Source organism: Gymnogyps californianus, chromosome 3 (assembly GCF_018139145.2).
Source record: "Gymnogyps californianus isolate 813 chromosome 3, ASM1813914v2, whole genome shotgun sequence".
NCBI lineage: Eukaryota > Metazoa > Chordata > Aves > Accipitriformes > Cathartidae > Gymnogyps > Gymnogyps californianus.
In genome coordinates, this window is record NC_059473.1 from 102103099 (window position 1) to 102127639 (window position 24541).

The 24541-nt window shown below is 39.7% G+C and overlaps 1 protein-coding gene across 1 annotated transcript in view; it reads right to left on the reverse strand.

Annotated features, from left to right (window-relative positions):
* Positions 1-14385: 14385 nt before the first annotated feature.
* Positions 14386-24541, reverse strand: part of MCPH1 (microcephalin 1) — a 132392-nt gene continuing 122236 nt past the window's right edge. Inside the window, exons 13-14 of the mRNA XM_050893464.1 lie at positions 16640-16877; positions 14386-14634 (exon numbers count right to left, since the gene is read on the reverse strand). Of these exons, the coding sequence (XP_050749421.1) occupies positions 14579-14634; positions 16640-16877 (294 nt within the window). The 3' untranslated portion in view covers positions 14386-14578. The remainder of the gene's footprint in view (positions 14635-16639; positions 16878-24541) is intronic.

Below are 24541 nucleotides of genomic sequence, written 5' to 3' on the forward strand. Positions count from 1 at the left end.
ATCCCTGCCAGTTCCTAGGCCCAATTTAAAAATGTTTGTTTTGAATCTGGTCTTTCATTACTGCTCATCTAGATTTTTGTATACATGTAAGCCATGCATAAAATGGTCTCAGCAAACTGCTCTGTATTTTGAAAAGATATAATGGCATAATGGGATTTTCTGTTTTCACATGAGCGCTTTTCTGGGCCACTGAGAATAAATGGTCTGGGTCTCTAAACTGAGCTGTTCTACTGGTCTGCACTTCCTAAATTTTTTGTGTGAAGCCATTCCCTGTAGCTGCATCTTGCAAATACCTGTTCATTAGGAGATACATGATCTGCTGTCCCTGAGCAAATAATTTATCATCCTTTGTAGTGATAAATTCCAGTCCTTTCTGATCATCGACTTCAAATATCTTCACATCAAGGGCAAAATAGATATCGGAGGTTTTAGAGCTTTTTAAGTGAAAGGACTGTGGGGACTTCCTTAAGGCAAGATGAAGAAGGCAACATGGAGGAAATGAAGGACAGAACGGCAGAAGGACATAATTTGCCAGTAGGTCAGGCTTTTTTTTTTCCTTTTTTTCTTCTCCTTCGGAAACATCCGCTGCGAGCTGCAGGCTGACCAGCTTTCCTGTTCCTAGCTCGCTTCAAATCTACCTTACTCTTCGCGAAAAGGGAATTCCTGTTCGTTTTCGCCGTCTCTCGGTGCGCCTGCCTTGCAGGATGCGGTGGCAGCGGCTCTGCCGCCGGGCAGGCGGGCGGGCAGGCAGGCAGGCAGGGAGGCAGGCAGGGAGAGAGGCAGGCAGGCAGGCAGGCAGGGAGGCAGGCAGGCAGCCGCCGCCGCCGCGCCAGCAGGGGGCGCCGCCGCGCAGCGCAGGCAGCGCGGGCAGCGCGGGCAGGCGGCCCCGCTCCGCGGAGCGCTGCCCGGGCCTCCCCGCCCGCAGCCGCCATGGGAAAGGCTCCGCGGAGCCGGGATCTTCTGGTACGGGCCCTTCCCGGCCCGGCCGGGCCGCTGGGCTCGGGCAGACAGGCGTCTCCGGGAGGCTGCTGAAGTCATGCGTAAAAATAAGTCGAAAGGACGTGTCCTGCTTTAGTGTTTAAAATACCAAACGCTGAACAGACACGTACTTCAAGTAAATACAAATAAATCCTGCCATTGCTCGTGAGGCTTGGAGAACAACGAATTCCTTGCAAAAACAAACAACCCCCAAAAATACCCTGATGGGCTGAGTGAATAGGGACATACCACAAATGGCTGGCTTGGGCGTCCTGGGGTGAATTCTGAATATGAACTTGTTGCAAAGGACGTCTGACCCTTTCCTTACGCGAAATTAGTTTGAGAGCTGCTGTTAGCAACTTTGTTAGCTCTGTTTTGCTCAACTCTCCTAATATACATATTTTCTGAGCTGTGATCTAGCGTTATTCCCAGGGGTTCTCCAAGAAAGGAAGTGGAGAATGTTCTTTTCAAAAGCATGAAGTGGGAAAATGTTTAGAACTATTTATAGCTGCACTTAGGCTGTGGAAATCCCAGACATTATAAACTATTTATAGTTATTCTTTGGGTTAAAAGGGTGAAGTCAGAAATCTTATTGAAAAAGTTGCATATGCTTTTTATCCATCGGTTACATTAAGTGAGACTTTTGAGCGCGGGATGGGGCTAGCTGAGGTTGATGAAAACTAGGAGAAATCAAAGACGAGGTAGAGACACTAATTCGGTGAAATGCACACGCCATGTTGTGAAAACGGGAGGGGGCTCCTGCGCGGGGCCCCGTGGCGGCCGAGGCTGCCCCTGAGCACCTGCCGACTTCGCCCCGTGCCAAAGGGTGGTCGGGACCTGCACGCTTGCTCTTTAGCTGTGGCTGTTGACAGCAAGTTAGCGTCTTCTGCTGCCAGAGGCTTATTCGTACTGGCTGTTAGAGGAAACCCATGCCAGCTGCCACTATGTTAGAGCCACTATCTTTACCTGTTTTGGTGTATCGAATCTCTTTTTATGCTTTAAATCCTTGGAAGTCTGTGCATCAGCCCTTTCTTCAGTGAGCTCCCCTAGGCATCAGCAGGAGCCGGGTATCACCAGGCGCTTTATTTTGCACGTTCCCAGCTGTGCTTTGCGGCAGGGTTCCCTCTGAAGCTGCAGCAGCTGGGATTGCCTGCCTGTGGACGGTGGCAGGCTGGGCTGCAGGGATGGTTCCTTGGACTGGCCGGGGCCCCCCATCCTCACAGCACCTTGGTGACTGACTACATTTCAAAAATAAATAATCTCTAAAGCTTTTCATGCTTTTGTCAAAATTGTCTGGAACAAGCCTGAATTTACCGTAGTAATTAAAGATCTCTGTAGGAATAGCTCTTTACCAATCTACTGACAGTTGAACACAATCAGCAGATGCAAACTGACATCTAAACATAAATGTCCTCTACAACCTGAAAAAGACATTGAAATGCAGCTCATTAGTACAAAAATGTCATATAAAATAACACTGTTAATGTAACTAAACATTTAAGGGGAAGCTTTTCCTACTGTAACCTGCATAATGTCAAACACGAAATCAGTGATGCATGCTTTCCCACTGCTGTGCTTCATTGATGAAGTTAGTGTGCAAAATCAACTCCGTCTCTTTAAAAATCCCCAAACCCAAACCTCATAAAGTATTACTATTATTATTAAAAAAACCTATCCTCTCTTCCAACACTTTTTACTCTGCCTGACTAGAATATCTTTCAATGAGTATCACTGATAAATGGATGATTTCAAGTATTGAAAGAGGTATCTTTTAGTATCTTCAGAAAAAAACATTTTTTGTTCTTTGAATAGTGGATTTAAATGTCTCATTTCAAATGAGAGTTGTCTGTTATTTTTGCTCTAAGCCAAGCTTCTCCTTGGTCCTGCCTAATGCTGAAATTTGTGCAAGTGTCTTTAAACCTTGTGTCATTTGCCGTTTGCCATGGTTTTAGGGTCAGCAAAAAGCTGCTGCGTGTTGATGCCACTAATCAGGTAGGCGATAACCTCTTACTTAAAATGGATTTTTGCTTGCTAGTGCTTTTATTGGTCCTTCCAGCCTTTGGGACAAGCATGTTTGCATTGGGTGTCTAGATTGTCTTACCTTGTGCCTGCAATCTCTGTGAACAGAAACATGGGGTGGATACGTGCATGTACAAATTACCTGCCTGTTCTTCTGTTATCTTACCCTACTTCCCCCAACTTGGCTATATTTCTGTAGTGACCCACAGTGGAGTGGACAAAGACGTTTCTTGGGGTAAAAAATACCCTTTGAAGTAAGGTGTCCTTTTTTCCCCCCACCTCCCCCTTCAGGTATAACAGGTTTCACAGATGCCATTGCAATCACATGCTGATGTACATGCAGAATAACTCCCCCAAGTCAGACCTCAGCCTTCACTGTTGAAAGAAGAAAGCCATCAGAGCTTGACTTAATGCACTAGTGCTTTTACTACCCTTCATGGTACGAAGGGTTGATGACCAAAGTTGGGGTAAAGTTGATTTGACAACGTCAAAGTCCAGTTTAGGAATCGCTTGTGTTTAGGATCTAATTTATCACAACTGGCATTTTGATAACATCATAAATCATTTTCTTAACAATGCCATGATTCTCTTAATGATTCAGCAACCTCCCACAGCAAGAAAAAACAGACTTAAAAGGTCGCAGACGAACCTGTGTTTTAATAGGCAGACCTACCAGATGGTGTCTTTTATTGGCAGCAATGCAGCCATTTACAGCCTTATTAGCAGCCATATGTATATTACTCAAGTATTCTCTAAGACAATGGTGGGTGTTTTTAAAGGGTATTTTCAAACTTATTTCTGCTATTGCAGTGTGCCTCCTTTTTTTCAAACCTCAAATTTATCAAGAGTTGAGCTCATTTTCTTTCCCTAAAGACAGGAAAAAGTTTTACAGCAACATATTTAAAAAACAGGATGAAAAATAAATACCATCATTTGTCCATAAACCAGACCACCAGACTGTTCTGCAGGAGCAGTGGACTGACAGAGCCTGTGCTGATCCAGTTCAAATGTTGGTCTTTCCCCTTATTAAGGAGACCGCAGGCAATGGCCAAGCATGAAGCACCTCTGACCCTCTCTGGTGCAGCAGAAATAAAGTGTGGAGGGAAATCACCTCACTAATTTCTTCTGGAATTTTCTAACTTGCAAAATTTAGCTATCAGTTTTCAGGTATTCAGTTACCTGAATCATGGGCAATAGTAATGGGATAGAAAACGCTTGAGAAGAGGCAGATATTAGTACTTTCCTTGCGCAGGTCATACAAAAAAGCATAACTCTACTAGTTAAAAAGAAACATTGCTTCTAGGTACCCATATTGATATTCTGCAGAAAGAGTTTATTAAGTCTGTAAATATAGGTGTATTCAGTAGCTCATTGTACAAATTATCTCAATATCAAACCCACAGCAAAGCAGTGTTTTACGTCACTGACTACCAGTAATAGCAATGCAGAAGCAGAGGTGTTGAGTTTAAATGTCAGCCATGACCTGAAGCTCTTAGCATTTTCCCACACTCGATTTGCACCATCCAGTTTTCCTGAGAGACCCCTGTATTTGTACTTTCCGTGTATAACTTGGGATCGTACATTTGTACACAATTTTTTCTCTGTATTGGAAGTTGAAAGTCTGCATTTGGAAGGTGGCTTAAGAATATGTATTCTGTTTTACTAGGGAGTAAAGTAGTAATCATCTTAGTGAATTGCTGGTTTTACAGAGCCCAGCTACTAAGACAGAATTGGAAAAAAGATAAGGCCACTGATGTGAGTAAATTGCATTAGTTATGACAGAGCAGAGCACTTGTTCCTGATTTGCAAAAAGCAAAGATTTTCTTGCCTCAGTAACTGAAGCTAATTTGCAAAAAATACAAAAGCAAAAAGTTATCAAGTTGAGATCAAGTGTGGCTTCAGTTATTTATTGATAAGTTCAAACATTTCCACTGCCTAAAGATACGTGGAACACTATTCTTTGATTAATTGGAAAGAATTCTGATATTATTTTAGATATAAGGAGTAGTATTAATCAGTAGCTACCACTAGCTACTAAGAAAATGGTTCCAGGGGGAAAAAAAAGTATAATTACTTCAAATACTGAATGATTCCTACCCATTACTAGGAATGTGTAAATAACTAAGAAGCAATGTAGACAGGAAAACTATTTTTTCCAAAGCTAATTCATTAGGGGTGCGATACCATGATCTGTAGCACTGAATCTGAGCACTTGGCAGTAGAGCCTCAGCTGTAAGGAATACACTTCCAGTGAACAGCAACAAATTAAAAAAGCACCCAACAGTGATTTCTCAGCCAGATGCTTCTTGGTTGTATTGCAGGACTGCACTGTGCCCAGCCTGCCGCTGCCTGAGCCCGTGTGCTGTGGAATGGCTTACACTATGGGTAAGTTTGGGCAGCTCCTGTGCAAGGATGTTTCTCAAATCAGCCACCACAAGGAACAGCACTGCAGAAGGTGCCATGGCACGTTACTGCTGAGCTAGGCTGCTGTTTGCATCTCAGCACGGTGAGAGCAATATGCCCTTTTCAGCTTTCCCTGGGACAGCTGTAGTTGCAGCAGCAGCACAGATCCCTTTCTGACTACAGACAATGGAGATGATTGGCAAGTGTATTGGGAGTCCTTGTAAGTGAGCAAGCTTTCCTGCTCACTGCATGCCACAAAGAACAGCTCATGGCATCTCTGCGAGGAGAGTTAGCGTAGGCAGAGCTGACTACTTTGCTAGTCATTTCCTATGGTTATATACCTGTTTCATAGTGTCTGGTCCATGAAGAGTGACAGGTTTGTGCTGCTGATATGGGAAGGCATGGTCTTTCAGCAGTGTAGGAAGAACTTCAAAAAAGGGAAGGCACCTCTTATTTGGTGCAGTAATGACGGGACCACAAATGTGGATTGCCAAGATTATTTGGATGCTGACTTCCACCTCCAGTGGAAGTTTTGCAAGGTGCATAATATCTTGTATAACTGCTGCCTGGCAGCAAAAAGGCCAGAAAGCACCTGGAATTGGTCCCATCAAGATCGAGGGAGTCACCATGCCATTCAGCAGAGTTGTCCAGCCTCCAACAACTCCTAGCTCAGGAACTTCCTGAGCCAGACTATTTTGATTTGAATGTGACCAGTTTTTAAATCTGTATAAACTTTTAACATACACTAAGTTCCATAGCTTGATTATATTTTGTGTGAAGAGCAACATCGCCCTCTCAGCCATCTCTTTTCCAGGCAGGACAATCCCAGTCTGTGCAATCACTTCTCATACGGGGACCACTTTGTAGGTTTGACTTTGCTGCCCCTCTCTAAGACTTTTCAACATGTACTGTATCCGTTTAGATACAGGGAGATCAGAACTACATACCTGCATGCTTGGAAATGCAAAGGAAGATGCTGCTAGTCTGGCAGGAAGTAAAGAACCTTTCTTGAATTCAATGGGCAGACACCTTTTGGGTTATTTGTACCTTTAGCTCTCTAACTTAGGCAAGAGAGGAAGCTTTCAGAGATACACACCTCTCTTCATTAATGATATAATCTCCTGGAAAGCTTCAGTTGGCTACTCAGACAACCTTTATTAGCAGTCTTCCTGCTTCTGCTGTCTTCATGCTCACCGAGGCTTCTAACTTAGATGCTCTAAATTGCATGTCAGATAGCAAAGTAGATGGTATGACTAACCCTCATAAAGGCATCTAGAGAATTGAAGACTTGGGTACAAAGCCCTTGTTAGCCTGGGGAGACTCAAGCCCATATCTCCCATGAAATTTCTATAGCTTCGTAGTTAGTGTGTAGCTCACCACTGCTGTTCTAGGTATACAAAAGATTTCAAATGGGAAGGCAGAAGAGGAGATCTGATTCTGTAGCTAAGTGGCTATGATACTGTTCAGGAGAGTACTGTTTAGAGACTATGGGTTTCAGTCTCTCACACAACACTTTTTTAATATAATAGACATGAAATACCACTAATAATAAGGGGCAGGGGGGAAGCACAGAAGGACAAAAGGCTGGATAAAGTCAGGGAAAAGTGAATCTCAAGTTGGATCATTCTATAACTCCAGATTCTTTTATTTTCATCTTCATGACCTCTAATAGCTTTTATATGGGTCATCAAAATATGTTCAACATCCCTGCACTTATGAAGGACATTCTTCTCTTCGTCAAGTAGGATACTGAACGTAGCTGGGAATAAAATAACAGTGTTGATTCCCAGACTAGAGAACTCTGCTTTTAGCGTCAATTTTTTATTCAAGCCTGTGTTGCCTGGGCAATGTCAGGGAAAAATATAAATTCTCTTCTGTAGGAGGAAATGCTCTGCCTCCAAACTTCTAAAATGCTTATCTTTGTGTACAGCTGAAATATGATGAAGCATGTGTCCGAAAAAGTGTATTCCCAAGTCAGCATTTCAAGTGGGTGTGAATTTCAAGTTATTCAGAAATATTCAGTCATCAGTGGGGGGGAGGAGGAGCACCAGATTTCTTTAAGTGCACGTTAAAAGTGGCAGAGGGACCAGTCAGGCTCTTCACAGAGGTCAAGTATCTGCAAGCTTGTAGTACTGTTTCCAAGTGTCTTGATTTTCATATGGATTGACACATTAGGCTATAATCAGAGCAGGCCCGTATTTTTTCCTTTCTTGAACTAAAACCCTCTCCACAGCTGTTAAAATCAAACCCCCTGGGTTTGCTCAACTTAACATTTAAAGAGTATAATGCAGAATTTCAGATGTTGGTTTAGTTTTACCCACATGTTGCACAGAACATTTAAAGTCATGCCATCTTCCGTACTGCATACATACAGTTCATCTTGACTTTAGGCTTATCTCCAGATCCCAGGGACTACTGACTTAGCAAAACTTCCCCTGACTGAACTTGTGATTTGTGAGTGAATGAGCTGGAATGTTTCACCCCAGAGCAGAAAATCTGGAAAGTGCTTTTCCTTTACCTCTCCCCATACTTGTAGCCAAGTCAACAACTAAAAATGATCTAAAGAAGAAAAAGCCTTACCCAAGTTGAAAGAAAGCCTGAAAAGTAATTTAAGGCTCAAGCATATCATGTGTGTTGCATACAGTTTGAGTCTACACAGTCTTTCTGGGATAACGTTACAGTATTTACTGTTTGTTGAAAGCAGGCACAGGGTTGTGCAAAGTACTTATCCCACATCTTACCTTAATACGATGGGAATCTCTTCTGTTATGATTCTTCTTCCATTTTTATGGCAAGGTAGAGTCTGATGGTCCCAGGCACTTGTCCACTCACAAACACATCAACGTGCTGGAGAGCTTCCTCTGGGAACGTGTGAAGGAGGCAGATGAACCAGAGGGCTAGAATAGATGGAACAGAGTAACATCATCTAAATAAAACAGCAAATATACAGTTCTTGGCCCATCAGAAGCTCAGAGAATAGCTTTCTACCTGCCTAGCCCTAACCAGGTAGTTGCAGTGTACTACAAGTGGTAAAGAAGTGGAGAGCTTTGAAGTAGGACATGGAGAGGATGAAGGACTGCACAATGGATTTCTACAGTAACTTGTAGAAGGGAAGTCTGAAAACAGAAGCATGAAAATGGTTATTAACCATCCCATCCCATTCTCTCCTCCCAAGATTTAATGCTTAAGGCTGGTATCCTTTAATGAAACAAAAGTGAGAATCAAGAAGTAGGTACATGTCAGATCTGATTGGGAAGGTGGGACTACAGTGATGAGAGCTTGAAAGAGAAAGGAAGTTCATCATTTTGTTTGATGAACTGGAAGAATGAAACAAGTGGTGACTAAAACAGGGAAGATAAATCTTAGAAATAATCTTAGAAACAGGAGTTTGGTGGATGAGAGGAACTGATATTGCAATTGTTCACTGAGGGAAAGATAACAGCAGTCAAGATGTAAACTATAATTCTGGGCTTGGACAGCAGTTCTGGCAGAGAGGGAAGGATACATCTTGAAGTTTCTGTTAGACAGACAGACTATGTTTTATGAACTTGATTGACACAAGACTAAGGAATCTGTAGGCACTATACAAGAAATAGTTATTTTTGAAGAATACAAAGGAGGAAAAGATGATGCCCAGTCACTGTATAATATAAAAGTTGTGCTTCTTCTTGATTTGAGTGAAAGGATTTGCTTGTTTCTGTTCCTCTGCAGACAGTACTTCACTGCCTAGTAGCAAGGTCTGCAATATCCTTATCAAGGAAGTTTTGTTTTTCCATCTTTGATAAGGCTATGTCATCCTTACTTACACCATGCTCCAGGCTGCATTCTTTTGATTTTTGTGTGTAAATATCCTGCATTGTAATTTAGACATGAGATCATCTCTGTAACAGTTCTCAACTGTAAAGCTATCTCCTCCTGCAATTTTTAAAGTGTATTTCTTTAATTATCCAAAGTTTTGAAAAAGCAGCATCTTAAGAGAGACCTATGTACTGCAGAAGGTAACCACTTACAGAAGAGTTTCCAAGTTTCAGCTTCAGCTGCTTTACCTGTTATTAAAAGATCACGTCCCAGCAATAATATTGTGAAACCACCTCCCTCTGCACACTCGTCCCTGAAGACCTAGTTTTCTCTCTCTTAAAAGCCCTAACTGTATAGTTCCATAAAATCTGTGATGAAGAAGGAAAAAACAAACCCCAAACCTGCCTGCACTGGTAGTACCAATCCTTTGACCACCTCACATGTAGCTGCACTTTTTTTTTTTTTTTTAATATCTAAGAACAACATGAAAGATATTGTGGGCATTGATAAATCCCCTTGGGAAATAAACATCCCAGGGCAGTTCCGTCTCTAGTGATAGTTCAGGTGCTTTCCAGACAACAGAAGCTACTAGGCAAACAACACAAGCTGGCATGAAAGAAGTCGTACGAAGGTTCAGCTAGTATGACCTCGGGATTCCCAGGGGCGAGGAAGGTGTGGACCTGTCGGCAGGCTGGGAGGGCTGTGCCTCCAGCCCTATGCCACAAATCACCCTCTGAAGGATGTTGGCTCCAGCAGTTCAAAGAAACTTGCAGTCCTACATTACACCTGGCTGCTACCTATCAATACCTCAGCCCTGCGCAGGAGTTTGAGCCGCTCCTGGGAGCTGAGAGGGTTGTTTCACATCTGTATCAACAGAAGAAAAACTCTGCTTTGCCAGCTCCCAGCAAAAGCTCTTAGCAGACACCTGTGCTGATAACCTCAACACCAGCTGTTATTTATTTACTACTGGCAGTTTTAAACCACCTTATTATCAGCTGCTGCATGATGCTGTAGTAAAGGTGATGCTCTTCCAGAGCCAACTATTTGGTCATATCATGCCAAGAGCTCACTCTGAAATACAGCAATAAAAGGAGATCAGAAATAAAACTCTGCTTAATGCAATAAGACTACAGCCATTTGGTTTTCTGTTATTAGATCTGTCATTAAAGAAGTAAGACTGCTGGCACAGACATAGACTTTTTCATGCTTTTCAGTTTTCAGTCTGAGCAAATACTCCTTTTTTTTCCCAGGATTGTGTGTTACTCTTGAGGAAAAAATTAGTTTAATCAGCTTTCTAGACATTGTTCCTGGGATACCTCCATTCTGTGCTCTAGAAGTGTTAGAAATACAGCTCCCACAGCCACAGTTCCGGCTCAGAAATACTAATTTAAAGCACCTTTGCCTTACAGTCCCTAAGCTGATTATAGGTTTCACCAAAAAATGCATGGGTGTGCTAGCAGCTTCCTAGCGCTGAATGTGCTGATAACATTTTACCACATAATGCAGTCATGCCTAAATTACATTCTATACAGATCAATTAAGATAACACAAGTTTATTATAGTGGCACTATAAACAGAAAATCAAGTGATGCAATACTTTTTACTAGTTATTTTTATTTAAAAAGTAACAAGCTCCAAAAAGTTGCCTATAGTTGAGTCAGGAAAATATCCAGAAACATAAAACCAGCTCAACAAATCTGTAGTTTGGTAAGTCAATACCAGATGGCTCACATACTAGGATCACTGTGAATATTTAGAGGCTTTTTACTCACTAGATATACACACCCCAAATGCAGTTGCAATCTAAAACTGATTACAAAAGCAGAGAACGGGGAAAAAAAGAGATGTATAATCCACCCACCTTATGAGTTTCTGGCAGTCTGGCTTTCAAACACATCCTTAGCCAATCTCACATTATTCATCACTGTAACTATAAAGAAATTGGTTTAGATCCTAATTTATTTTTAAGGATATACCGTTTGAAGAGGACACCAATTTTGCTGCCATTCTGACACAGCTTAAGCACCACATTCTTCAAGGTCATGCCTGTGTTTGTCCTCAGTATTTCTGCATTTGCCAATGTGAGTCTCCAGTAAGTTATGCAAAGTGTGGTAAAACCTCTTCTTATCTCTGGAAGAGGAAGGAGGGGAGGGATTTTGGTGGTCTGTGCATCCGAATGATATCACCTATACCACCGATGCAAGTAAAATGAGTTAAAATAGGACCTGTGCTGGGAGTTAAACTACTTTTAAAAATTAACTCAGCTAATGTGAATCTCAGGAAGGAATAATACTTATTTTGGCTTTTCAATTTGTTTTGGTTTAAACAGATTCCTAATCAAATTAAGCTAACTTAGATCTTTAATCATGCAAATGTGGTTTTGTTAGAGACAGCCTTTAGCAGGGGTGCAGGAGCTCTCTGAGAAGGAGAGACAGCAGTTAAGCTAAGTCATTTTCACAAATGAACGGCGAAAATATTCATGCAGGGTAAAAAAGGTAAGGTTAGGACAACCTCTCCTCCACAAAAAGAGACTGAGAGGGGAAAAAGGAAATAAATAAATAAATAAATAAATAAAGTAGATTCCTGATAAGGTGAGCATGGTACCATTTTGTAGAGGAGAGAGCGCGCAGCTGTGCTGTACTATGGCAGAATGTCCATTAAGCACTGTATGTTGCAAGGATCTTAGCACCGATCAACATGAAACTACCCATGAATCACTGATCCTTCATGTTGCTGGGTGTTCTGCCTTTTCTCCTGTGTGTTACCGTCCTTAGGACCTTGGTATCAAGTACAAGTGTTTTTTCGGTTGGTGGATTTCTTCCGACAAATAAATCATTTGACAAGTTTTTGTCATTCTCCCTCCCGTGTTGGTTTACTGAGGGGATGACCAGAGTCAGTGTCTTTTCCTGGTGAGGTCTCGGGTAGAAAAGCGCCTTCCTTGCAACGCTGAGGTGGTTGAGAACCCACACTAGGGTACGTAGGTCAGAAGCTGTTTGTGTGAAAGACTCCAGGCTATAAACATGAAATAGTATTTCTTTTTTACTGCCTGTACAACATGCTAGTCTTTGGATTTAATTCTAACCTCTCCTGTATTCGCTATGTACTATTACAAAGCAACAGTCAGTATGGATGGACAGCACTCCTATTGCCCATAATGTGAGACCAAAATTAGGCATTTAATTTCCTGCTGGCTGTATTTACATGTGTACTACAAATTTTGCAAGAACAGCCAATAGATAGGGATTTCTATCAAGCCATATAATTTAAGATGAAATTATCTAAACTGACAGATTGTTTTATCTGAAACATTTTAATTTAGAAAAAAGTATATTAGACTTTTCATTGTCAAGTCTGTTACATGTGTGACTAATAAAGACCAACAAGTTGATCCAAGAATTTACAATTTAAATAGCTGAGATTAATCTTAAGAAGATTTATGAGAAAGCTGATTTGGAATGTTATGTTATATAAATTAATAGTGACAGATTTTTATGGGTAGTACACTTAAGAAATGGCTACAAAATAAACTAGGAGATTGTAATATTCAAAGTTAAGCAATATAATTCAAACAAATTATTCTGTTATTTACTGGGAACCATATGTTCACATGTCACAACCTATTTAAGTCTTTATATTTTAGTCTGTAGTACTTGGCAACTAGTTTCTTAATAAAGGGGCTCATAAGGTCAAGGGTGAAGAGTGATACCATGTTACCAGTGCTCTGCAGTAAATAGGTAAATAGTTTTGATTATAAACAGTACAATTTGTAGACAAACCTAATTACCAATTTTTGTATCAAACACACCAATTTTTGTATCAAACATACTTTTCCTAGCTAAGATGCTGTTAAAAATGTGCATGTCAGAAAACTAAGCAAGGAAAAGATCTCAATAAATTCTATTTTCTAGTTTATATACTAAAATCAGCTATATAGTACTTAGATACTTAAAAACGAGTTCTTAACCTTTTGAGTTACAGGTGCTCAGTATTTCTGAAAAGAAAGTCAGTTTAATTTTCCAGAAAATAATCATAACTTGGAGCTTTTCCATTAAGAAGTATGTTTAACATTTTACAGAGCAACTACACAAATGCAATTTATGCCTGAAACAGCCTGCCACCCAGATACTGCTGAACTTGTTTTGAAGAAAAAATTTGTATAATCCTCAAGTTTACAGAAATTGTACATCCAAATCCCTTAAAAAGCCCAAGAAGTTAGAACAATGCAATAGAATGACAACATTTATAAACTATTGTACCTTGATTGTTCCATAATATTAACTTGAAATCATTATTTTTAGTACAGGTTTTCCATTGCCTTAGACTGACAGTACTCTGAGGGGAGCACTGACTTTGGAAGGTGTGAGGTATGAGCTGCCATTAAGTTACTTGATAATACGTTATTCTCTATGATGATGATATATCATTTTGATGAACCTTGCAAATATTTAAAGGAGGTTGTACATTTATAGATAAACAAGTGTCACACAACATACTTTACATACAAATCTTACTTTGTACCTGCTAAAAACAAAACCACAGATTGAAGAGGAATTTAACATTTAAGGCATTTGCATACATTTTTCAAGCATACCTAAAGATTTAATGATATGTTCCATTTTCAACAGATTTTAGCATTTAAATGATGTGCTGTCGTAATTCATTTGACTCCGGATTGGTAATTGTTTATGGTTTCAGCCTAGATGTAAGGAAGACACAGTTTGAAATTCAATTAAAGATATTGAAATAAAGTAATACCTTAACTATGCATCTGAACATAATCACTGAGTTTCAGTTACTTCTGAAAACTCAATTTAGAAGTGCAAGTTTACACCAGCAGGTGTGAGTTGAGCATGATGGGCAACCTTATCCTTTTACCAAAGAAACATAATTAGCAATGGTCATGAAGATGTGGCAACGTGGGCCTTCAGAGGCACTCGGACTAGAGGAGCCTACAGGATCCATGCATCTGCATTGGTAGCACAGCTCCTGCTGACTACACCAGATCTAGCTCGGGCATGCTCACCCACACTGAATGCACATCTTTTAACTGCACTGTAACATGACCAACTTCGCTTAGAGATTAGAAAATATCTTTCCACTTCCTCCCAGTGAATAATGATTCATTCAACTTTGAGGTCCAAAGGTCTTCAACAAATAAATGAAAGCAAGATGACTTTTATTAGGGAAGTACTTTATTATAAAAAACTAAAGATTTCACAAGATGAACACTTACACAAGTAATAAAAATGTAGAAAACATTTCCCTGTATTTATAAATATGTAAATTGCATTTTTTTAGAAATGTTATTCACAGCTTATTTCTTTCTTGAATCCAAACTAGGCTTGTTTCCTTACAACCATATGGAAGCTCTTGAGTTAGCTCACAGCTGAAAAATGTAGTTTTCCATGGGACATATTGTATGCTGAGTGACTGAATCTAAAAGAAATAAAAAAGCAGGATTATTTAAGATAAAATGCAAAAGAAACAGATTATAAAGCAACAATGTACTTCAGAGCAATTTCTGATAGAAAACAGTTTGGTGGAGCTGAGAACCTAGAGAGAGAAAATAAATGCAAACAGTCAAATGGTAATACCGCAAGCACTTACCATTTACTTAAGTTTAAAAAAGGGGCTGCATTATCTACCTGTATGCTTTTTATTGTGGTCAACCTTGAGTGAATTAATTGGCAGCTGGTATTAACAGCAGAAAGCAGATAGCCACAAACCAACTGGATTACAACAGTGAAGCATCAAAGATTAGAAAAAACTTCAGATCTGATTTGATTTATTTGATTAAGATGGCAATTTATAGGGGACACTGTTCATACTATTATGTAAACTGTTGCTGAGAAAGGGGCTGAGCTTCAAAGGCCTGTATCCTTCCTTTAAAGTATCATACAGAAATACTTCTTTCTTCCGAGTTTTGACGAGTCATCATTTAAAATCCATTAGCCGGAGCTTGCAAAACCGTGCCTCGTGAGCAGGACATAACAATTAGAGAAGGCACCATCAGACTGCAAAAGAGAACTGAGAAATTTGTAAAGGGCACAAAGAATTCACAGTCCTTTTTCATTAGCAGCCAGATATGCAATTCCTTCAGCCCACTGACGGGCCGAGCGTGGCCTGTCCAGCTGCAGGTAGCTCAGGAGATACTGGACCTGGGGCGAGGCAGAATTCCATGAGACCAGTAAGACTGGGACATGCCACATGAGTTGCATGCCACTTTAGATCACTACCTTTGTCCATCGGGAATTTATGACTGGAGTACTACTATGTGAAACTTTTGTGTTTAATTTACTACATCATATTTCTAGTCTTGCACAAACCTCTGGTTTCCTCATCTGGTCACTTTTTTTTGGCCACACTTGCTCTTTAAGTCTTCTTTGACGCCAGAGAAAGGCACAATAAACAATGCCGTCGTCTTATGCCTCTCTCTCAAATCTTCACAATTTTATCTTATACTTTAAGAAAGTATCAAATAACATTTGCATTTAGATGAGTATTTTTCCCTTATGGCTCACTTTTCTTTTCTTCTTTAGTGGTATTTTCTTTCAGGTTTTAAGTCATTATGATCTGATAGCATTAACAGTCAAGAGATTAGGACTTGCTTGGCTAGTGTCATATAACATCAATTCATGTAGTACGTTTATTGCTAGAGTCTGAGTGAGGCACTATCTAGAGGAGTTTGACATAGTGTATGATGAAAATTTGATCTTATTTTTTCTAGTATGCAAAAGGTCCCTTTTTGGAAAATACCCTTATCTTGTCTGAAAAAGAGAGTGTCAGACTAGAAGCTGAGAATCCTACATAGATTATCAAAAGCTTTTCTTTGAGGGTGAGGATATTGCAATCTGATTCCCTGCAAACAGATAACTGTTAGAACTGTGGTGTCCATAATGGAAAAGTGATGGACTAACAACTCTTCGAAACTTAACAGGAGGTACTAAAAGTAAACTTTTTGCAAGTGAAATAGAGACTGCAGAAAATTGTCTTTCAGATGTAGAATATATAATTCAGGACAGATTATCAGGGGGTGGCAATTACCATATTTCAGCAGTGCTATGCCAGTTTATACCAGTTAAAAATCTTTCTTACTACATCTAAAATTGAAATACCTGCCATTTTAAAAAGCAATTATCCTATGGGGGTTTCCCCATAATTTAGTTTGCTCTAAATGAAACAATCATACAAAAGATAAATTTGAAAATTTTTGGATGAAATTTGTTCTTGGTAAAATTACAATGGTGAGTACCAGGACCATCATAAAGTAGTCTTAGTTGTAAGCGAAAGTCCTCACCATGGAGACAACGTTCCTGAAAACCTAACTAGCAGTCCAGTCAATTTTCTTCCCTCCATAACCTCAGTTTAGTGAACTACTTACAGTCAATTTTTGAATACATATTCCACAATATTTTATAGGAGTTGAAATATAGTGTCTTACCTAAAACCCATTTTTCTGATAAACATTTTATTTCCTGGTACTTCTTTCCTGGGTTTTTTCCTATACAGATTTTTGCCTGACGTAACGCTTTACATATTTTCCCTCCTGACAGCTGTATAAGTTCAATTAGCTTTTTGCAGGGTGGCTGACTGGTAGGAGATACAAACATGACAGGCTGGTTTGAAAAGAGATTCTGCTGGTATTTCCCTGTTGATAGGTGACGCTGAAGTCTGCAGACCTGTATTTGAGGAAACAAGGAAATTAATTAACCAATGTGTTGCATTTCCACTCGAAGTAAAACTAACCCTTGTCTTCCTTAATTCAGAAAAAAAGAATTATAGTATATGAGTATGAACTTTACTTTTTCAGGTGTATCAGAAACTCTTGGGTAAACTATACAAAGAATTTGCTGTACTTCATCAATACAATTCCCAAACCAGAGTTGAGACTATTTCGTTATAGGTCAGACAGTTTACCTATAAAACTTCTTAGAGCACTTGACAGTATTATTTTTCACCATAATCTTACATTCTTACATTTATAACACTGGCCATCACACAGAAATATTAAAGGATATTATAAATAGTTATAGTCATGCAGCACAAATACAAACCATGAAAGCCTTTACAATATATAGTGCTCATCAGTTTGTATCGAGGAGCTTTACAAACGTATCTAATTCAGAGTTTAAACTACTTTAGGACCTCTTTTCCCCTCCTGTGCTCCACAGATACGACCTGCATTTTCTCTCAGATGTATGAAGTGACACAAATGTACCAGAACTCAGAGCAAACCGTTTCATGTAAACTCTTTTGTCTCCACAAAAAACAAAAAAAGAAGTCCTCTGTGAATGCTGTGCAGCCTGTAACACTTGATCATTATAGTAAAAACCTGCTTGATCTATATGAGGCAAATTTTCTTCTCTGTATATACCAGGAAGGACAGTGGTTCAGCAATTAAAGCCATCTCCTTTAGCTACAATGTGCATAAAAGCAGTGCATACAACAAGTGTACACACCATGGTATGCAATATAAAGTTTTCATACTAAAATTAAAAAAAAAGGCAAACTTGTATTTCTTAGAGCCAGGTTGCCATTGACCTGCCAAATTAATGTATGTAACATGTCTGATTCTGTATCTCTTGTCAAAGTTTGGAAAATTTATAATGAGACTGGAGTTAACAGTAAGATGAGAACAAAAATAAATGTTTCATATTATGTGATGCTTGGAATTTTTCACACAGATGATCAACACGAGCACATTACATAGAGGAAAGGTCGCTCTGTATATATCTGGTTTATATGAGACATCTGAATGTGAAACTGTAGTCACTGAGGAGGTGTAACTGGAACAGTGGAAGAAATTTCTTGTTGAGTGGATTCCTTCCTCCAGTCCTGGCACAGTGCTACCGTGAAACCATAGGCACTTAAGAATTTAATGCAATAATATATGTGCTTGGCAGATGTATTGGGTTTGCGTGGCAAGGTTTTGGTAGCTGGGGGGGCTACAGGGGTGGCTTCTGTGAGAAGCTGCTAGAAGCTTCCCCTATGTCCGATAAAGTTAATGCCAGCGGGTTCCAAGACGGACCCGCCGCTGGCCAAGTCCGAGCCCATCAGCAACGGTGGTAGCGCCTCTGGGATAACATATTTAAGAAAGGGAAAAGAAGTTACAGGGGAGTAGCAGTTGCAGCCAGAGAGAGAGGAGTGAGAATATGTGAGAGGAACAACTCCGCAGACACCAAGGTCAGGGAAGAAGGAGGGGGAGGAGGTGCTCCAGGCACCGGAGCAGAGATTCCCCTGCAGCCCGTGGTGAAGACCATGGTGAGGCAGGCTGTCCCCCTGCAGCCCATGGAGGTGCACGGTGTAGCAGATATCCACCTGCAGCCCGTGGAGGACCCCACACCAGAGCAGGTGGATGCCCGAAGGACACTGTGACCCCGTGGGAAGCCCGCACTGGAGCAGGCTCCTGGCAGGACCTGTGGGCCCATGGAGAGGAGCCCACGCTGGAGCAGGTTTGCTGGCAGGACTTGTGACCCCGCGGGGGACCCACGCTGGAGCAGTCTGTTCCTGAAGGACTGCACCCCGTGGAAGGGACCCATGCTGGAGCAGTTCATGAAGAACTGTAGCCCATGGGAAGGACTCACGTTGGAGAAGTTCGTGAAGGACTGTCTCCCGTGGGAGGGACCCCACGCTGGAGCAGGGGAAGAGTGTGAGGAGTCCTCCCCCTGAGGAGGAAGGAGCAGCAGAAACAACATGTGATGAACTGACCACAACCCCCATTCCCCGTCCCCCTGCGCCGCTCGGGGGGAGGAGGTAGAGAAAATGGGGAGTAAAGTTTAGCCCAGGAAGAAGGGAGGGGTGGGGGGAAGGTGTTTTAAGATTTGGTTTTATTTCTCATTGTCCTGCTCTGATTTGACTAGTAATAAATTAAACTAATTTTTCCCCAAGTCGAGTCTGTTTTGCCCGTGACAGTAATTGGTGAGTGATCTCCCTGTCCTTATCTCGACCCACAAGCCTTTCGTTTATTTTCTCTCCCCTGTCCAGTTGTGGAGGAGGAGTGATAGAGCGGCTTTGGTGGGCACCTGGCATCCAGCCAGGGTCAACCCACTACAGCAGATCTGCAGCCAAAGTAAGAGTCTTCACCTGGTTTACAGGGGTTTATAAAGCCAAACAGTTCCATGGCATGTTCACAGATCCCTAGGTAAAAGTCAAAGTGAATTGCCTTAGTACTTCTGATCAATCAGCTAGATGAAGCACCTGCAAAGCGTGAAGCCCATGCTAACATGAGACTTCATAGCTCAGTGGTTCTGTGCCACTGTCCTCTGCTGTTCTTGGACAAGTCAATCCCAATCTGAATTTTGAGATCTCCTCCATCAATAAATAATTCAACTTTCTCTGACTGTTAATTCCTTGGCTGCTCTCCTGAGAATAAAATTAAGTTGATCCTTTGTGTTCTGAATTCAGCAAGTTATAAAGACAGTGACTGCTATGGATGAAGCAGGCCAAAAAGACTCAAGCATAATGCAAGAAATACCCTTTATTTTCTATTCTTCTGTGAACTTAGGTTTATGAATGACACGGCACCTAATCCTGTCTCATGGAAGTCAAACAGCTGCTAAATAATTTTGTTGATCACAGTATCAAAGCAGAGTTATATTGCAGATTTTGGAGGACCCAAACTCATTGAATATATCTGATGGCCCTTCCTGTACGTAAGTTGGCACCTGATACTTTACACATGCGCAGAAGATCTGGTTTTGGACTCGGTAGAGTACTTCCTCAAACATTTCCCCTGAAAGGATTTATTTGCTGCCACTGTAATGAAAACTCATTTATATGATACAACTTCCTATAGAAAGAACTGTTGGATTAAATTAACATTAAAAGCAAATGTGTACACAGCTAATCATCAAATCAGGAAATCTAAATTTTAAGGACCTGACAGCACTCACCTCAGCTGATGTTCACAAATAGCATGCTTTATTCTATACATTTAGTACATATTAAGAGAACCCAGGAAAGTGAAATGCTGACATACTATAGAAAAGATTTTCTTAAACTGCCTTTAAAATTCCAGCTGTGTGCATTACCAGTGCATTTGAGAGGAGAACAGGGTAACAACATAGTACATCTCGGTGGTATCATCAAAGGAAAGCTTCAGCACGGAATGTCATCTTTACGTTTCCTTCGTCGGGATCACCACCACCACAGCTTTCCTGACAGGCTGCGCTTGGATTTGCTCAAGCACACTGGGTCCACACACAGGTCTTAGAGATAGGGAAAAATCACAGCATTTATGTTCAGAGCTCAGAGAGTAGTCTGAAAGGTTAACTTTGCTTTCTGGCCCACTGACCTGACAGAAACACCACTAGCCAGTTGCTGAAAAGGCAGCTAGCTGACCACACAGGGTTTGGCGGTGGGATGAGAGGGCACAATCTAGCTCCTACCCCTGAATTGACTCAGCTGCCTTTGCAACATCAAAGCCTTCGCGGCACTCCAGGGGTGCTCCCAGCCCTTTGAAACCATACACATTTCGCGTAAGCTTTTACAAATAAATAAATAATTCCTCAGCAGAGACCAAGCCTGGGAAAATATCAGACCCCAAAAGGGACTATTTCCACAAATTGTGTATGTATCAGTCAGTAGTTACGGTTACAATTGTGTCAGTCCCTATTATAACAGACAGCACCGATTTTCCCTTCTAATTATACTCGTTAGCAGATGGACAGAAAACCAAAATGTTATAAAAGCATCTATTTACTCTTTTTGGTAAGATCCTAAGTGTTAACCTCATTCTTTCACTAGCTGGATGAACGGCAGGAAGACGCCTCTTATATGTATGCATTTCTCATAAATGTACCATTAATTTAGATGTTTGTTTGAACCTAAGTTTTGAAAGGAAAAAAAAAAACCACTCTTGACAGAAGTAAAACTTAAGGAGAATGTATGATAAAGAAATAGAGCCTCTCTTCATTATAAAAAACCCCCACAAAATACATTTCACCAACTATTGTCCCTCCTGTGACTGATTTTCAATCCCCACAAGCCAAAAGAGCATATATTATAAAAACCCCAAAACTTTGTAGCTTTGCCTAGAACTTTATGAAAATAGCTCCTGCTGGGTGGGGTGCAGGAACAAACACAAAACCCCATAAAAGTCCACAGGTGTGATCTTTTCATGAGGCTCAGGAGATAGCCATCAAGTCCCACAAAGGTATTATCTCTGAATGGATACCTGAATTCATGCAACAGAAAATGTAAGAAAATAATTCTTCTGGATGTACTTGGAAATTTTTCAGCATTGAAACTGCTAATGTCCTATATACAGCACACAATTTTCAGTGTACTTGCAGAAAATAGCACATGAAGAAATTTCCAGTCTAAAATGCTATTAGAATAATAATACTTCACAAAAACTAAATGGAGAATATGGTTATGATTTATTACAATTAATAGAAATTGTATTTGTAGGCTAGAATTGAAAATGTAAAGTACTAGCTTCAAAAATATATACAATGTAGCCATCTAATAATGGATGTCTAAAAATTTGTGCATGCATTACACAATCAATGTATGCATTATGATAAATCTTTATTCTTAATTTCAATTATTCACCAGAGATAGATACATCTACAAAAATAAACTTATGATTTCTTTTATCATTACTATTTGAGCATTTAATATAGGATTGGAAACCTTACCAACACCTATTTGAAAAGGCTATTTTTAATGAAGTGTTTACTGAACTTAGGGAAAGCTGTAATTATATCTTGGTTACTGTTACTTGCAAAACTAATAAATACATTTTATTAAATGCAAACAGCAGAAGATAAAATTGCAGACATAAGTTTGAAGAGAGAAGATTGTATATTTTATGGCTTATATCTATCCAAAGACCAAGTATTATTTCATTTGAAGTTGATGAGAAATTGCTCATTTTCACTAAAAAGAAAAGAATCTGACTGTTGAAGTCTTACGGATTAGTTCACCACTCTGCCACTATTAAATGACAGAAAACCATAAAATTGATAAAACCAAACCCCCAGACTTTATGGTTTGATAATGTACAAATTTAAGAAAATGAGATGCATGAAATAGCATATCATTTAATATAGTTGGGTGATGTTGCTGGAGAAATATTAAGCTCTAAGATTTTAATATTCATATGATTTCAGTATGGATAGATATACTGGCCAAGTAATGTTTACATTTTCAGTTACTGTAATTCTGTACAAAGACCTTGTGAAGAATGCACTCAAAACTACAACAGTTAGGAAACATTACACTTGCATGGTTATATGTGTTTTCAGACAGTCCGTCATTTAGTAAAAATTTAAAAGAAAAACACATATGTGGAACCCTATGTACATGTAAAGATCAAGGGCTCACACACATCCACACAAGTGGAGCATCAGCCTGCTTCTGATAAAGAGGAGCGTATTGCAGCGTGCAGACTTCTGAAAGTAGTTATCCTGCAGTGAGGAATTTGCAGAATCTGCAGGACCCTACAGGGATCAAGGAAGTTTGTGTTAACAATGCAGTACTCCTGCAGGACAAAGAAGAAATGCTGTCTTTTTCATCTTTCTAAATATCAGGTTTAATAGGAGAATAGAAGCAACTAACCAAACAGCAACTCTGTTTTTGTAGGAACAATGTGTGACATATATTTTCTACTTAAATTAAAAGCTCATTATTTTAGTTTGATTTCTTATAATTTATTTTAGCACTTTGCTGATTTTATTTAACACATTGAGAATACTAAAATTGAAATAGTATTCACTAAAAGCTTTAGAAATTACATTGAAATACTGTACTAGGTAAATAAATTGGTGCTTTCCAATGTAAAAAAGCATGTTAAGAGCTGGAAACAACTTCCTTCAGCAAGCTGTTTCATGAAGAAATAGATCCTCAGCTTTGAAGAATCTTATCTAAGTTAATGGAACATCACACGGATGCAGGACCCCAACTGGTTCAAGCCGTACTATCATACTATTATCTCAACAGCACCCAGAACCTTATTCCACTCTTTGGCATGAAATGCATTTGTTATTGCTAGCATTCTCAGAGCAAAACTCAACTTGCAACATTCATGTAAATTATTTACAAATATTGCATCCTTATTTCTGAATATTTATTGAAACAACGCTTTCTCATTAGTTATCAATATCATTTGGCTAAAACAGAAGCTCCCTTTCTGTCCAATTAGAGAAGCATAAGCCTTCAGACAGACAGAAGTGAGAACGTACGTTTTGAACGCTTGATTAGGCTACATCAGCACCCCAGCACATGCACGCAAACGGAGATTACGTACAGGCAAACTTGTGTACGTTTGTGCGGTAGAAGATGACTGGTGCACTGAGCCAGGAGCCAGAAGCGAAGGCAGATAGAGTGGAAAATTTGGTCCAGAAAAAAGAAACGTTCAATGTCTGGTCTTGAAAAATAAAAAGGAAAGTAAAAGAAGGAGAAATGGCATACATTCAAGACTATATTATCTGGAAAATTCTTCAAAACACAGTTTCTTCCCCTCCTCTGTATAGTCCTTCATGTAAGTGTTTCCTGGCCAAGATGAGGGCAAAGGGAAGAACACTTGAATCCAGACAATTTAGCTGATATTGTTTCTTTCCACTGCGTGTTGGCAGACAACCGTGCTTCTCTCAAATCCCATAGACTGATAAGAAAAGTTAATTTCACCAATTTATTCTCTGAAAGACTGAGTCCCAGTGGGAATACTGTATGAAAATGTTTGGCAAATAAGTCTACTGTTTGGCGGGTATTCAAAATTATACTGGAAGATGTTTGAACCATTTTTTCCGGCATAGCAGATTTTTGCAGGAAAAAAGATAACAAATTCACTTATTTTTAGTTTAATTTCCTTGTTTTCCAGAGGTAGAACTATTTTAAAATACTATGTAATATCAACATTATCAACTATAGATTAATAAAAAACAAGTTAGGGTAAAACAATAAGCCTTAATAAAAAACAAGTTAGGGTAAAACAATAAGTCTTTTCTCTTTTGAGGATAAATATGACTTCTAAATCAAGGAGCTGTATTTCCAATATACATCACTTAAAAACAGTCTGCTAAGATTGCAAGATGTGGTCACTTTACTATAACTATTTGCTTATAACTTCAAAAAGATTCTGAATTAAATATATTTGCATTTGGCTTCAACACAAACTAATTCTTTTTGAAATTTAAAAAAATCCTTTCATTACAGATTAGCTAACAAAAGAAGGATTTTTCAGGATTAGAAATTTAAACCTTGCTTCAGAAATACCTCAAGAACTTGTCCATCCTTGTTTTTGCCTTATTTCAAGAGAATTAAACTCAAGTGACTACCAGGCAGTGATAAGACTGCAAATTGCAGCTGCAAATTTATGTAAAAATTCTGCAAATAATTA